The 17,404-nt window shown below is 39.7% G+C and overlaps 1 protein-coding gene across 1 annotated transcript; it reads right to left on the bottom strand.

Moving 5' to 3' along the window:
• Positions 1–10,248: 10,248 nt before the first annotated feature.
• LOC141812769 (AT-hook motif nuclear-localized protein 7-like) lies at positions 10,249–16,426 on the bottom strand. Its single transcript, XM_074700762.1, has 5 exons — positions 15,936–16,426; positions 15,690–15,757; positions 15,477–15,608; positions 14,438–14,599; positions 10,249–10,551 (listed from the first exon to the last, which is right to left on the bottom strand). Exons 1-5 carry the CDS (start codon positions 16,342–16,344, stop codon positions 10,249–10,251), a joined length of 1,074 nt encoding a protein of 357 aa, XP_074556863.1. The 5' UTR covers positions 16,345–16,426.
• Positions 16,427–17,404: the final 978 nt, after the last annotated feature.

Below are 17,404 nucleotides of genomic sequence, written 5' to 3'. Positions count from 1 at the left end.
CTATTTGTCTCTAATCTCTAAAGGCCTTGAGCCACCAAACTGCCAACTTGGTCATGCTAAGTTATGCTCTATAGCAACTCCAACACCAACTTAGTACTTTTATCCTATAGTCCCTCGATTACCTCATGCAACCTTCCCTCTGATTTCTTTAAACCTCCAAGTCACTAAGTGAGTCGTCTTGGATGTGTCCTGATGTTGTCATCATATACTTGACCTTGTCAAATCACAAGCTCTACAAATTTCATGTGTATCATGTAAGTTCTTACACACTCAAACACACAATGTCTAATTCAAATTCTTTGCCCAAACATCAAAATTTAAAAGTTGAACATGACCACTCATCAATAATTTTTTTTTTATGTTTGACAATCCATTTAAGATAAAAAATTAATTAATGCACTAGAATGCAAATCATGTAGATAGGACCTAAACTTAGGTTCCTGCTTCACCGAAGAACCTTCTAGAGCTAGGATTTTTAAAATTATTATCAAGTGAAATCTAACTTAAACCTTATGCCTTCTATCCCCTTATCATATATCAAAAAGTTGTTGGCTCCGGTAGCTTCGGGAGTACGCAAACTGATATGTATCGTCGAGGCTAGTGTTCGACAATATCTCCGTAAACGATATTGCTCCGCTACGGTGCTAACGGATAGCAGCAATTCGTTCCCAAGATACAACGACGATCGCCTCGGAATAGTAGCACTCCAAATTCCGAGACCAGCGAACCTTCTCGTAGACTTCTTGGACTCTTGAACTCACAAGATGAGATGAATGCTCAAGAGAGAGGAGAGAATCGATGAAATGGATGAGTTTTCCATCATCTGGAGGGTTCTATTTATACTAAGTGAAGAGGTTGAGTGAGTGGATGTGACCCTTGGACGAGATCAATCTGGACCGTCAGATCTGGAGGGTTGTAACCCTTCATCTAGCCCCCTTGATCTTTGATCAACGATTGCCATCCGTTCGCCCAATCAACAGTCCAGTCAACTCTATTTGCCCTCGTGGATGCCACATAGGCACTGCCACGTCAGATACGATCCTGACACGTCACCCGAGTGCCACGCAAGCACCGCAATGTCCTCTGGAGCACAAATTTAAGCTCCTCAATGCTCCTCGCGACGACGCGTACGTGCAAAGTGCGCCTACAAAGCGCCCATTGCGCATGTGCGTACGTGCGCACGTGGCGGGTGGCGGGCTCACAGGTTCGAGCACCTGCTCGCCCATGGGTAGAGAGCACCTGTGCTTTTTGTGTTAACTCCATTAACACAGTAACACATATAAGGAAACTTTAGCTTGCGCCGGTTAGCGATGTGGGACTAAAACTCCATCTTTTCTTTAACGTTATTTTGGACACAACTTTAGCCAATTAATTTCTCATTCACCCATAATCGGTTTTGAGCAAATTAATAGTCTAGATTTATCTATGCGAAACATAGATTTCGATTTTGAAGTCATATCAGACTTCCAACGATCGATGGCACCTTAATTTTGCCTTGCAAAATCATATCCAATAATCTCCCACATGAATGGAAATTAATGCAATGTATGTATGCATGCTGACACTTTACAAGAGTCCAATCGATAAGTCACTGCATCAGGAGAGGTAGCTTGTGGCTTTGAACCTTCCGTAGTGAAATGCTATCGAGTATACTAGGCTGCGCAGTGAACGTGATGTCTTGAACTGCTCAGCTGTTGGTGTATACTAAGACAATAACACCCACACAGAGACCTATCTCACCTACTTTAGGTTCTCATGGTTGGTTCCGTTTCGGCCATGGACACCATCTTGGATTCATGAGTGTTTCATTGAAGCGGCCTGTCTTCACACTCACATAGGTGACACTTCTATCAAGAGTATCCTACCATACTCCACCTTATAAGGTATAGAAGTCATTAAAAGCATAAGCTTAACCTCACTACATGTGGTAGGACAGCACCAATTCATCCTAGGATTGGGATAGAGATAAAATATCTCATGTGCTGTAACACAACTTCTGTAACTTCGTTGTCCCATTGAACCAAGATCTTGGGATCTCCAGTCAACAAGGTTGGGTTACCGCTACAGTCGTTTTCAGTTGTAGATTTTTAATCTCATTCCTCTTGATGAGCAGTATACTTGATCTCGACTCAATCCCTTCGTAAGAGGATCTGCCAAATTATCTTTGGACTTAACATAGTCGATTGCAATCACTCCATTCGAGATCAACTGCCTAATGGTATTATGTCTACGACGTATATGTCGTGACTTACCATTATACATACTACTCTGTGCCCTTCCAATCGCCGATTGACTATCACAGTGGATAAGTACGGCAGGCACAGGTTTCGTCCAGCTCGGAATATCTTCCAAGAAATTCCGCAGCCATTCAGCTTCCTCAGCTGCTTTGTCTAGTGCTATAAACTCGGATTCCATAGTTGACCGAGCAATGCACGTCTGCTTAGTGGATTTCCAAGATACCGCTCCCCCACCGATCGTGAATACATATCCACTAGTGGATTTGGAGTCTTTTGTATCTGATATCCAATTAGCATCACAATATCCCTCTAACACAGCGGGATATTTTCCATAATGTAATCCATAGTTCATAGTATATTTCAAATATCTAAGAACTCGCATTAATGCTTTCCAATGGGTGTCGTTTGGATTACTCGTAAAACGACTTAGCTTGTTGACCGCACAGGCAATATCCGGACGTGTGCAGTTTGTGAGATACATCAAACTGCCTATTATCCGAGAATATTCCAACTGCGATATGGGTTCACCATGGTTTTTCGCTAAGTGTTGACTTAGATCCATAGGTGTTTTCACTGTAGAGAGATCGTACGCATTGAACCTTTTCAATACTGACTCTACATAATGGGATTGTGTCAAAACTATCCCATCAGATGTCCTGAGAATTTTAATTCCCAATATAACATCTGCTTGACCCATATCTTTCATATCGAAATTCTTGGTCAACATTTTCTTTGTAGTCATGATTACATCATGATTACTACCCATTATTAGCATGTCGTCTACGTATAGACACACGATTACATATCCTTCAGGTGTGTTTTTGACATAAATGCATTTGTCACATTCATTTATTCTGAATTCGTTTGACAGCATTACTTTGTCAAATTTTTCGTGCCATTGTTTAGGCGCTTGCTTAAGTCCGTACAACGACTTAACAAGTCGACACACCTTTTTCTCATTTCCTGGAGCCACGAACCCCTCGGGTTGCTCCATATAAATTTCTTCTTCCAACTCACCATTTAAGAACGCAGTCTTAACATCCATTTGATGTATTTCAAGGTCATACAGTGCTGCAATGGCTATTAGCACTCGTATGGACGTAATCCTTGTCACCGGTGAGTAGGTATCGAAGTAATCAAGGCCTTCCTCTTGCTTGTACCCCTTGGCTACAAGTCTGGCCTTATACTTGTCAATCGATCCATCAGCTTTATACTTGCGTTTTAGTATCCACTTACAACCTAATGGTTTATTACCAGAAGGAAGGTCTACTAATTCCCAAGTATGATTATTCATGATGGACTCGATTTCACTATTGACAGCTTCTTTCCACATTGGAGCATCGGGACTAGAGAGAGCTTCACTTAATGTTCTTGGGTCCATCTCTGACATAAAAGTCATGAAATCTGGCCCGAACGATTTCTCAACTCTAGCCCGTTTGCTACGACGTGGCTCTTCGCTTTGATCGTCAATAGTCCTTTTATAACAACTAAGTTCGGTAACGTCATTTCCGTTTGAACTTCCGTTGTTATCACTTTCAACGTTTCCCTTCTTATTTGGGAATACGTTTTCAAAGAATATCGCATTCCGAGATTCTATGGTTGTTCCCACATGAATATCAGGAATGTCTGATTTGTGAACTAGGAAACGATATGCACTACTATTATGGGCATATCCGACAAATACCGCATCGAACGTTTTAGGTCCGATCTTTACTTGCTTTGGTTTAGGTACTTCGACCTTTGCCAAGCACCCCCACACTTTCAGGTATTTGTACGATGGCTCGCGGCCTTTCCATAGTTCGTATGGAGTTTTATCACTTTTCTTGTGAGGGATTTTGTTGAGAATGTGATTTGCCGATAATATAGCTTCCCCCCACAAGTTCTGAGGTAAGCCTGAATTTATCAACAAGGCATTCATCATCTCCTTTAGTGTCCGATTTTTACGTTCGGCAACACCATTCGATTGAGGTGAGTAAGGCGCCGTTGTTTGATGGATAATGCCAGATTCTGAACAAAATTCATCAAACGGTGCACCATATTCTCCACCTCTATCGCTACGAATTATTTTAATTCGTTTGTCAAGTTGATTTTCAACTTCTGTTTTATAGGTTCTGAACGCCTCTAAGGCTTCGTCTTTACTTCTTAAAAGAAAGACATAACAGAACCTCGTGCAGTCATCGATAAAAGTAATGAAATACTTTTTACCTCCTCTAGTTTGCACGAATTTCAAGTCACATAGATCACTATGTATTAACTCTAGAGGAGTCGTTGACCTTTCCACCGAATGAAAAGGTAGTTTCGTCATTTTAGCTTCCACACACACTTCACATTTGTGTGTTTCGTCAACATTGACGTTCGGTAATAAATTTAGTTTGACGAGACGTTTCAGCGTATTATTATGCACATGTCCGAGTCGATCATGCCACAAATTGAAACACTCAACAACATAGCTGGAAGCTTTTATTTTATTACCATCAAAATTTCGGAGTACAGTCATTACAACCATTTTGAATAGACTTTGTTCTAAGTACCCCTTTCCTACGAAGACACCATTCTTCGTAAGGACAAAGTTGTTGGACTGGAACACTAGTCTAAACCCGGCCTTAACAAGTGCCGATCCAGAAACTAGGTTCTTCCTGATGTCGGGAACATGGAGCACATCAATGAGTGTTAGCTCCTTCCCAGACGTCATCTTCAGAACAACTTTCCCGAGTCCAACAATCGGAGATGTCGTGGAATTGCCCATATAGAGCTTTCTTCCACTTATTGGAGTATACTTGGAGAACATCGCCCTATCTGAACAGATATGACGAGTTGCTCCAGTATCGATCCACCACTGCTTCGGGTTATCCTCCACTGTATTGGATTCAAACACGACCGCAGTGAGATCCAGGTCCTCAAGAGAGGTTGCGACGTGGTTCGCAGCATCCTTTGGCCCCTTGGTTGGCTTCTTCGGGCGTCTGCAGTCCTTGGACATGTGTCCTGACTTTCCACAGTTGTAGCACGAGCCCTTGAACTTCTTGACTTGAGCCTTCTTCTTGAACTGCTTCGGCTTCTTGGCGTTCGGCTCAATCAGGTTGGACATCTCGTCGACAGTCCGCTTTGTTCCTCTAGAGTCGGATAACTTTCGATTATCCTCCTCTATTCGTAGCCTCAGGATCAGGTCTTCCAGTCCCATCTCCTTTTGCTTGTGCTTGAGGTAATTTTTGAAATCCTTCCATGACGGAGGGAGTTTCTCGATTACCGCGGCTACTGCGAATGACTCGTTCAGCTTCATGCCTTCGGCGTCCAGATCATGCAGTATTAATTGCATATCCTGGACTTGGGATGCCACGCTCTTAGAATCCACCATCTTGAAATCCAGAAACCGGCCGACGATGAATTTCTTCAATCCGGCATTTTCGGTCTTGTATTTCTTCTCAAGTGATTCCCACAGAGATTTTGCCGTCTCCAATGAACAATACACGTTATACAACGTGTTGTCCAATGCGTTGAGAATATAGTTTCGGCATAGGAAATCTCCATGAAACCACGCATCGCAAGCAGCCTTGCTACCTTCCGTAGCGGCTGGCGGGTCTTCACGCAAAAACCGTACGAGGTTTAGCGTCGTCAAGTAGAACAACATCTTTTGCTGCCATCTTTTGAAGTCGGCTCCGTTGAATTTCTCCGGCTTCTCTCCGTGCGGAATGGTTGTCGGAATGGCGGTCGGAACGGCCGTCGGAACGTCGTTGGTTGCCATATCAGATTGCACGAATATCGTTTACGACTGTTGGCTCCGGTCCAAATTCCGAGACCGACGAACTCTCTCGTAGGCTTTTTGGACTCCGAATGCACTAGATGAGATGAATGCACAAGGAAGAGAAGAATCGATGAAATGGATGAGTTTTCCATCATCTGGAGGGTTCTATTTATACTAAGTGAAGAGGTTGAGTGAGTGGATGTGACCCTTGGACGAGATCAATCTGGACCGTCAGATCTGGAGGGTTGTAACCCTTCATTTAGCCCCTTTGATCTCATCCATCAGATCTGAAGAGATGTGCCCTTCAGATCTCGCCTCTTGTCATCAGCCGTCGGATCTGAATCTCTTGATTCATTTGATCTGACGCTTCAGATCAGGTCTCATCACAGCGGTCAGATCCTCTTCGCGATCCATTCGATCGCATCATCCATCACACCTCTTTGATCAACGGTTGCCATCCGTTCGCCCAATCAAAGTGCGCCTACAAAGCGCCCATTGCGCACATGCGTACGTGCGCACGTGGCGGGTGGCGGGCTCACAGGTGCGAGCACCTGCTCGCCCATGGGTAGAGAGCACCTGTGCTTTTTGTGTTAACTCCATTAACACAGTAACACATATAAGGAAACTTTAGCTTGCGCCGGTTAGCGATGTAGGACTAAAACCCCATCTTTTCCTTAACGTTATTTTGAACACAACTTTAGCCAATTAATTTCTCATTCACCCATAATCGGTTTTGAGCAAATTAATAGTCTAGATTTATCTACGCGAAACATAGATTTCGATTTTGAAGTCATATCAGACTTCCAACGATCGATGGCACCTTAATTTTGCCTTGCAAAATCATATCCAACAAAAGTTGCACTAACAATATCCCATTTATTGGTCTCATGCATGTTCCATGATCCTCAACATGCATTCAAAGTCCCCTAATAGAATCTAACATGAATACTAGATTCCCTTATAGATCATTATCAAGGTTGAATGTGCTAATTTAGTCTTTCGATACTATTTAAGTCAACTCCATCCTTAGTCCAGTCAACTAAACATAGTATTAGTTGCCTCTTGACAACATCCACAATCAACTAAAATCAATTTCAATCGATTAATAATTGATTCAGTTGACTCAACACTTAAAATACTCAACTAGTGAGATTCTAAAATTCATCAAAAATTTCACAAACCTTTAAAAATTCTTTAATTTTTTAAAGAAATTTGTCTAACCAATATCTACATGGGAAAAGTAAATTTCACCCAAAATCATCCTAATTCTCAGGTTATACTTATTCTCCAAAACTAACTAAAAAGTTTGAATAAACTTTGTTTTACGATTTTAATTTTGATTCTGGTGCATTGTATTTGTCAAACCCAAACTAAAATGCACCATTGCATTAGTTAATTTAACATTTCATAGAATTCAAATTTATTTCATATTTCTTGAACATATCTCATATGTTCTCATGCATGAAACTTACCCCAAGTTTTAATTTTTAAGGATTGAATCCCCTACTCATCCTCAATCGCATTGGCACACCTAGAGTACTTCTAATAAATCAAGCATCCGGTCCTTGGAATCCAAAGATCATCGGTTCCAAATTGGTTCCTAGTGCTCTCACTAGAGATACCATCTCTAGCAACCCTTTTAGAGCCAAATGCTTTCTTGTCATCCCTCAACCTAGATGGCTCACCGTACCATAATCATATGTCACTCTTACATATGATGGAACTAGGCCCTTGATGATGATTGGTATCCTAAACTCGATCTATTATGATTTGACTATTGCCTCTAGCATCACATCTAAGTTCCATGACCCATCTATGAATTTCTCTATGGTCTTCTCTAAATTTACAAGCTTTTCTCTCAAAGTTTAGTTCTTCAATTCTAGTGATCTGATCCTACAATATTACCATGTCTCCCTTTGATATTCCTATGTCTAGGCATATGTCTACCCTTCTTCTTGAGTTGTTTGTCTAGATTTTTCTCTACTTTGTCGTCCTTAAGTAAAGTAGTTCTATTGTCAATTTTTCCTAAAGTTATCATGAAACCTAATCCTAATTCTATCATGATATTTAAAACCAAAATTATACATAGGCAATAGAATATAAAAATTACTCCTATGCTTGGATTTAAAATTTGAATTGAAAATCAAATTAGGAGATAGCTTCTCTTTAGGTTTGGAGCCCCTCCTTGATTTGAGCCTCCAAATTTCTTCAAATCCTTCCTATCCTTCTCTACCTTCTTCTTTGGTCATTTGATACGATAGCGACTTCTCTCTCAACATGTGAAACAAAAGATATGGTTCTTCTTCTTCTTCTTTGCTTCCACAACACTACAGCTCGGTTAGTAGAAAAATATTTCAAATAACTAAATTGAGGATTTACCTTACTTGTCTCTTTCTTAGCAAGTGAATATATATTCTTATAGTGTCCTCCCTCATTGCACCCAAAATAAATTATAAAGTCTTTATATGTCTACCTCATCTTCTTTTATTGTTGTCTTAGTCCATTCTAGATTCACTTAAGCCATTATTCTTCAAGCAAGAGTTTTATGTATTCTTTTCTTTTTGTGCATATTTTATTTGTGGATATTTTGGAAATTATTTTACACTTTTTTACAATGAAGTGTTCTCATACTAAATTAGATGTGAGATTATTTTAAGTTAAGGGTGAAAGGATGCACGATATGAACAAAATTTTCCCAATAATGTTATTTTATTAATTTTAATCCTCATATATTAGTGGAAAAATTATCAGATCTAACTTATTCACCACTAGACCAAACAACTATTGGTGGATATCATTTCATGTGATTAAAGTTGATATGGTATGAATACTTTGGATTGCTATGTGTCTTGAAATTTCTAGTTGCTTGTTTGTTATACTTGTTAGATGTATTTGTTAGGACCGATAGAATTAAAATATCTTCACAATGGTATGATATTATCCACTTTGGGAGTAAACCCTCATAGTTTTGTTCTTAGATCTACCCAAAAGGTCTCACACCAATGGAGATATCTTTCATCCTTTTAAACTCATGATCTTTTCCATATGTTTTAGATGTGGGAATATGTTTACACCTTTGCAACCCAACAATCCCCCCTCTCAAACAAAAGACCACAGGCCCCCCTCAAACGGAAATCATCCTTTTAAACCCATGATCTTTTCCATACGTTTTAAATGTGGGAATATGTTTACACCTTTGTAACCCAACAATCCCCCCTCAAACAAAAGATTCCTCTGTTTAATGTCCGAATCCTCGACTCACCAGGACTTTCTGTCCCTCGGTCCACCCGACCTACTAGGACTTCTTGCCTAGCCACAACTTTGCAACCCAACAATCCCCCCCTTAAATAAAGGACCATATGCCCCCCTCAAATGGAAATCCTTTGTTTGATATCCCTTCGACCCAACAAGACTTTCTACCCCTCGGTCCACCCGACCTACTAGGATTTCTTGCTTAGCCGCAACTAGAACTTCCTGCCTGGTGTCTGATCCTCTTGATTTAGACACGGGAGCACTCACTTCCTTTGTTTAAGGTTCAACCCACATAGTTAGATCTGGATCATGGCTCTTCGGTGGTTAATCCGGTGAAGAGCGATCTTGCTCTAATACCACTTGTTAGGACCAATGGAATCAAAATATCTCCACAATGGTATGATATTACCCACTTTGGACTTAAGCCATCGTGACTTTATTCTTAGGCTCTCCTCAAAAGGCCTCATCCAATAGAGATATCTTCTATCCTTTTAAACTCATAATTTTTTCCATGTGTTTTAGATGTGGGACTATATTTACACCCTTACAACCCAACAGTATTTTGATTGAAATGTTTGAATTATAAATGTGAATCAATTGTTTTAATTATCGCGATAATTATCACATTTGATCATACATTTGCAAAGGAGTTTCAATGACATAGAATATCACAACATGAAAGTGATGTTCAACAGATTGAGATACAGGTAAACATGGAGAAACAGCAAAAAATTCAAAATAATCTTCAACATTAGCATTAGCAGTCACCATGAAATCAATCAGGAGTACAGCTTACCGCCAAACGAAATCCCCGAACGAATGCGAGTATCCTCGAGCTTCCACATGTAAAACAATGACAATTACAACAACAAAGAAATAGCGATCCATGCCCAAACATTTGGGATTGACAGCATTTTAAGTAATGACTAACTGCTGAGCTTTCCCTAACCTAGCATCTGAGAAAATAAGTCACTTATAGATCATGTTAGAAGAGTGTGATAGTACCAAAGTAGTTTAGTCCTATTCTCCATGTAGACATATGTTAATATCAGGGGAAGGCTTGTGGTCTGGGGATTGCAGACCATGCCAACTGGTCTGATGGAGAGTAGTGCTCATAATGGGATCGCGCACACTGTTCTCGGAGCGGTTTTGTCCATGTAAGGATGAAGTGGGTGTCTCGCAGTCATCATCGGGGTTGGCCTGAGAAATAGGCCTTGCAGCTGTTAAACTTGCAGTCACTGGAAAGGCTGCAAGTTCTGCTGGCTGGCTGGGCTTTGCCTGTTGATTCTTGAATGTGTTTGGTTTGAAGCTTCCAACAATCATCTGGAGATAAATCATTAAAAAGATCAGTATAAATTGCAATTTTCTGGAGAAAACAAAAACTAGTTTCGAGATTAAGTAATTCTGTCCGATAACTTGCATAATTCTTGTGCTTGTTGTATATGATTGAATATCATGTGCCCAATTTAAATTCGAGGTATAAGTCATCTGTTTTCTTTTCTTGGTTGAAAGCTCTAGGTCAACTATGACTTTTGGAAATCAACCAAAAAACTAAAACTCATGCATAGAGAATCAGATTGGTATTGGCAAATTCGCAACATTTTGCCTTCCAATTATTGAAGGTCATTGGACACTCTTTGCAAATTTGTTGCACAACATGTAATTCGTAAGGAATTCCATAATTATTCTTAGGGAACGAAATCAAGCAAGCTTAGAATATGGAAATGAAGTGAGTCAAACAAAAAGAGAATTTTAGTTGTTCAGCTATTACAATGAGGAAGTTTCCACCACCAAAGTGTAAAGTGAAATGTGTATGTTGAACCTGATGAGGAAGATGGGTGTTTGTACAAAATGAAAGAGAGAGTTTCGCATGTAATCTACTGAGAGAACATGTCGCTATGCCATGATCATGGTGATTATTGATTCTTCTCGTATTAAGATCCCAAGTATTATAATAACCTTGAATTTAGAGCATCTAGAAGGCTCTAGTTGAACCCCTAACTTTAGTTGAGCCCATAAATTAATGAAGGTACCCTCTTATCTTATATATAAGATCCTTAATGTGAGATTATTACCTAATAAACTTTTAGATTCCTTATGGATATAACATAAACTCATTTATCATGCGTAGGCATTTTATTTAGTGGTGATATCAAAGCATTATTTGAGGCTCAAATTACTAATGAAACAATAAGATTTGGTCTTGAAACATAATTTTGCTATTATCTTATTGTTATCAAGGAAACAAAGAATACTTAGGTGTCAAAGAGCTTGTAAAGAGAGACTTTGGGGCACTAAAATTAGGTGAGTGGCAATTGAAGTTGCCATGCCTAACCAAAGATCATATGACCATATGAGACCTTGCCGCATGTAGCAGCTATGATATCTACCTAACTAAAGACCATATACACTAGTTATGTTGTGAGTTAGTGACACTTGGGTGTCACTTAAATAGAGATCATGCAACTAGAGATATTGTGGCCCATGACAATTGGGTATAGAGATGGTTAGTTGTAGATAGAGATCATAGAGTTCTTGTCTACTCAGCAAAGTGATCCTAGTCATTATAGATGGCATACACCCTTTTTATGGCATAACATTAGGTTTTGTTGTCTATAGGCATGGACATAGAAGCTTGAGATGTATGGACTTGAGATGTTGGAATATCTACACTTACCCTTCTCATTTACATACATGTTTAATTATTAGGGCTTCATTTCTCTAGGAGACTGCCACCAATTTTAATGACGATCCTAATTTTATATTGCCTTCATATAAATCTCAACCTACAAAGCATATATTATTTAATGACAATCCTAATAACAATGACAATCCTAATTCCTCTAGTTGCTTTTTAAAATATAAAATATATTAATTTAAAAATATTTTCATTAGTATTTGATTGTTATAGATAACCTTTCCAATAATTTGTCTCCACCTTCATCCTTAAAGAGATTTTTTCCTTAGTCCTTATTCTTTGTTGTTTATTTTGTAAGCAAATGAAGGAGGAAAAGAAATGGACGAAAGAGAAAGAAATTACCAAAAGAAAAGGAATTAATTGACAAAAAAATTAACTACCCTAAATCCTAAACTCTAAACCTTATAAATATCCTAAAATAATAAAATAAAACAAAATAAACCTTGAAAGAAAATTAAAAAAAATTAAGCCACGGTCAAGCGAGGTCATTGCAGAAGCCTCCACGACGTCACAGCGATCTCACGACCCGCGAGGCCTCTGCAAAGTCACCACGAGGTCATGGCGAGGTTGCAGTGACCTTACAGAGCCCTCCGCGAGGCCACTTCCGCCTCGTGGCTTCGCCGGTGTTTGTGCAAAAAGGGTATCAATGCTAGATTTGTGCAACAACGGTAAAAATTGCTCATTTCGAGCGGCACGGATAGACGCCCTAATTCTTATTATGTACTACTAAATGCTACTTTTTGTATTTCCTTTATAATGAATTGTATTTGCAATGATGATCTCTTTCTTGCATATTATCGACTGTGGATGTACTATGAGTGTTCTCTAGCACTTTTTAGCAAAATCCTTGATTAGCACAAGGGTTGTGCCTATGAAATTGCTCCAGTACCAAAGTGGTGAGTCTAAACCATGGGAAGAAGGCTTACTTGGGGTTACATGTCTTTTAGAATGGTAGAATCCCCATCTTACTTTGATAGACCCTTAATGTCCTAATTGTTTAACGTTCCCCTATGGGTTATATTTTGTTAAAAAAATCGTCAAAAACTAGATTATTTTTAGCACTAGCTCATTTTTAGCACATTAATATGTATTTCTTTTATTGTGATAACAAAGCTATAATATCAATTGCCCAAATGGAAAAAATGTTGGGAATTTATAGGCTATTAATAGTTGATTGTTTTCCATTAAGTTAAACTCTAAGTTAACTGGTTCACCCATTTTACACAAGTTTAATGGCATATAAAGGAATACAACTGTTGTTGGGATGGTAATTCAAAATCACCATGAATTGAGTTCTTGCAATTGATAGACCCATAAAGACCTACTAAGTAGTTTTATGGCGCACGAGTTAATCCAACATGAATTAAGTCATTTCTTACATGTTGGAAATGAGGATATATGGAAATATGCGAGCAACTTGAATCAAGGGAATTTGGAAGGCTTTCTTGGTGTTTTTATGAGCTAAGGAATTCTAATCTTGTAAGAGAAATTCTCGGGAAGAAAAGAAAGAAGAGTGAAGACTACTCTTGGGCATCTCCTTGTGGCTTAAAAAGGAACTATGTTATTGGCTTTCTTCCAACTTCTTGGTCTCCAATCTTGTTGAGTCGGGTGATAACGTTTTGGTTTTCTAGTTTACATTACTGTTGGGGAGAACTTATACTAGCATGTACTATTTAGGACTGTTGAATAGTGAAATCTTCTTCCCCTCCCATGGAGATGCAGTCACATCTTATCATGAACCACATAAACCTATTATGTTGGTAGAGGCTTAATCATTGTCTATCTTATTCTCAATTTGCATAAAATGTTGAGATTTTTTTCCGATTTGTTTTACTGATATTTTTTTCTTATCAGTTGAATCATATTTAGGTTGAGACTATCATTTAGCGATGTGACGGATAGGTCACATGGGCTTCTTTAGTCGAGCACTATTTCTTATAAGTAAATCAATGAGGGATGTAAATCTAATAGAAAGGTTGAAAGGCAAGAGAAGATGAATTCGATAACCCTATTCTTCTTAATGTCATATTTTCTTGGTATAAACACAAAATTAGCAAAGACTTCACTGCTCAAATAAAAATTGTATACTTCAACTAATAAGCACATTATGTGAAATGGCCTCTAAAAGCTTTGCAAGCCTAAAACATTTGAAGCTAGTTGTATTAGCCCGATTAGTTCATAGGTGTCTGATATGAATTTTGAAGGCTTAAAATTGTGGTCGTTCATGTTGGCATGAAAACTAAGGTTAAGAGTTTTGGCACTCTTTAGTCTAGAAAGAAATGCTCGATACATAGTTTTAGAGAAGTGTAATCGATGCAAATGCCAAAGTGACACATTTTAAGATGATGGTTGTGTATTAGGAAGCATAACAAGAGTTGTATCTGCGACTATCATTTCTTCTTATACTATATATCTAATTTTAGGTAGGCCGTGCAAGACGTTACAGAGCTCACAAATTACACACATAACTGATAGTGCATGTTTAGAAGCAACGAGAGCAATATTCCTTACTTGAATTGGACTAGCAGCGAGCAACAGACCAGCAACTCCTCCACCAATGACACGGCCATCAGGCCCAGCGAGTGATACACTTATCAAACCGGTTCTATTCCGCACACCGTGAGTAGCAGTGGTTGAGAATGACCCAGACAGAGAAAGGATCTCAAATCGACCCTGCACATTTGTATGATCAAGTTCAGAACAAACACCAAACTCAATTGAAAACAAATTGAAATAACTATTCTAAACCCATCCAATGAGCACCCACAAACCAAGTCAATGTTGGCGAAGAAATTTATAAAATGCTAATACTTGGACTCTTTATCTGATCTGTCCCAATGACACTAACACCGATACTTGAGGGGGCACCTGATAATCCAGTTGATTACATGTAAAACTTATAAAATAAATTGTGTCAACCAATCCCTAACCATAATAAATACTCGTACCCAAGTCTGAGTAACATATCGATCTACTAAAAGGGCTTTAACTTTTCAACAACCGAGGGGCATTAGTATCTACGTATGTAGATTTGGTAACGCTTAGACCTATTAGTGAGTACAGTATCAAAGTTTTTGTTGCTCATATAGATTTGGTAACACTTAGATGTATTAGTTACTATACAAGCTTGATAGATCTCTTATTCAGCAAAGGTATTGAGGTTTCAAATCCTATACTTGAATGGGATCCCATATTGTATTAAAATATCGAAATTGGAAAGGAATAGCAACATGCGATCCAATATGATCAGCAACACATATCTGATTCCGATGTATGAGTTATGAACCATATTTGATTAATAAATCAATTCAAGGGCAAATTCTGTGCAGATTTGAGAACTCTGAAACTTAACCAAAAACAAAGCAATCTAGCATAACCAAATCACATGGCCGATTGTAAGTAGTCCTTTTACGAATATCGCCAATCGGGTTTCTAGAACTATGTAAATAAAGCAAGATTGAGTATGAAGCAAGGTAGCCTTTTAAGAACATCACCAGCATGTTTTATAGAAATGTGTAAACGGATCGAAGACGAAGCAAGGTAGTCATACCTCATATGTCAAGGTACCGCCGGAAGAACCCGGCTGGTGCAGGGTAGCATTGGAGATAGATCCATTTGCAGAGAGTATACAAACAGCCCGTGGACCCTTTTCTGAGAAGGAACGTATTCTTCCAACAACATCCTGCAAGAACATTTGCTTAACACAAACAGAGAAGCAGGGGGAAAACAACATGAAGGCCATGGCAAAATGGGCATATATTACCTCCCCTGTAGCAATGGTCACAACGTGGGGTGTAAAGCCCCCTCCAGCTGAGAAAGTAAAACATCCTCCTTCAAAACACCAACAAGAAACAAAAATGTGAGAGGAGGAAATCAATGAAACAAGCAGCGTTGGGAATAATATCGTGGTTTTTTTTCTTGTTTAGCATCCTAATTTCATCAGAACAGTTTGTAAGAGGGAGGAGGAGGAGGGCAGGAGAGCAAGCAATTGGAGGGGTTTGTTTGTTACCGAGAGCCGCAAGGAGTTGGCGGCTGCCGGTGCCGCGTGGCCGTCCTCTACCCCGTTTTCCGTCAGAGAAACCAGAACCAGGGGAGAACGACGCAGCGGTGGGAGACGGCACCAAAGCCAGGCTGTCGGGGCCGTACTTTCTGGGTCTTCCCCTCTTCTTCAGCACCGCGACGTCTCCCTCGCTGCCTTCGCCGCCGCCGCTTCTGCTTCCGCTTCCGCTTCCGCTTCCAACCAGTTCAATAGTAAAGCCAGTCCCTTCCGGCCGCGCCACAGTGATGCCGGCGACACCGCTGGAAACTGGCGCCCCCGGCGTGACTTCCCATCCTCCTCGTACAGCATCCGGTGCTCCTCTTCCACTTCCTCCCCCTCCCTCGTCCTCTGCCACCACAACACCCTCCCTTGCTTCCATGCATAAATTTATAATACGTAAGAAACACAGTGCTCTTCTCCCTCGCTCGCTCCTTGCCTCCCTCTGCCTCTCCTACTTCAAAACCTGCTCCCCGAAACACCACTCTTCCACCTTCCTGAGATTTGAAAGAAACTGCAGCCAAAGGCCCAAAGCTGGAACTGCGACCGCGCAGTGAAGACCGAGGAATTTAGCAGAGATATGTTTCCAAAATTAGGAAGGAAAAGAGATGGCAACTGGCAATGGCAGGATAATCTTTACTCGTCCATTGAATTCCATTGAATTCGGGAGATTATTAACTGCGTGCTTGGGTTTAAACAGGAAAAGAAATTATGGCACGCATAAAACCAGAGAATTAAATAAATGCGCGCAGTGAATGCATCATGGCCTTGTTTCTACGAAGAAAAGAAAAGGTGATTAATTTACTCCGGTCAAAGCTCTGCTTTGCTGCAAAAAGCTAAAGCTCTGGCATATAAATAAATATATCAGCAGCGTCACCCTTCGACGGAGGTGCGAATCCCAAAGCTTTCGCGATCGAACGCGCCCGATGAGAGAAGGTGGATGGAATCCGCAGCGTCCCTTTGGTTTTGGGTTCGTCAGGGGAAGAGAGAGAGAGAGAGACTGCTGGAGGAAGAAAAAGAAGGAGAGAGATCGAAGAGTAGTGTGCGACCTTTGCGCGTGGTTGATCATGGCGGCGAGGGGGAGGAGCGCGAGCGATGCATGCCGGCGGAAGAACGAGGAAGGATGCGCGGGCTCTGCTTAGGTAGCAGTTGGCCTGACCTGACGACGGGTGTACACGAAAATAGAGAGAAATTTAATTTAAGGTAGTTTAAAAATTAAATTACTAGCATAAAAATAAAAATAGAGCTGCAATTTAATTTTCATTTTATTATTACATCAACTCATAATATTAAAATAAATTGTTTTTTTAATACAACTCGATTAAAAATACTTGTTTATAAAAAACTTTTATTAATTTAATTAAAATTATTTTAGCTTGATTAGAAATATTTTTTAAAAATTAAAAGTACATTTTTTTACCCACATTAATGATATAAATACT

This window comes from Curcuma longa, chromosome 1 (genome assembly GCF_044706935.1).
Source record: "Curcuma longa cultivar G26 ecotype Majalengka, Jawa Barat chromosome 1, ITB_CL_G26_1.1, whole genome shotgun sequence".
Classification (NCBI taxonomy): Eukaryota; Viridiplantae; Streptophyta; class Magnoliopsida; order Zingiberales; family Zingiberaceae; genus Curcuma; species Curcuma longa.
This window is presented reverse-complemented; position numbering and strand designations above follow the sequence as displayed.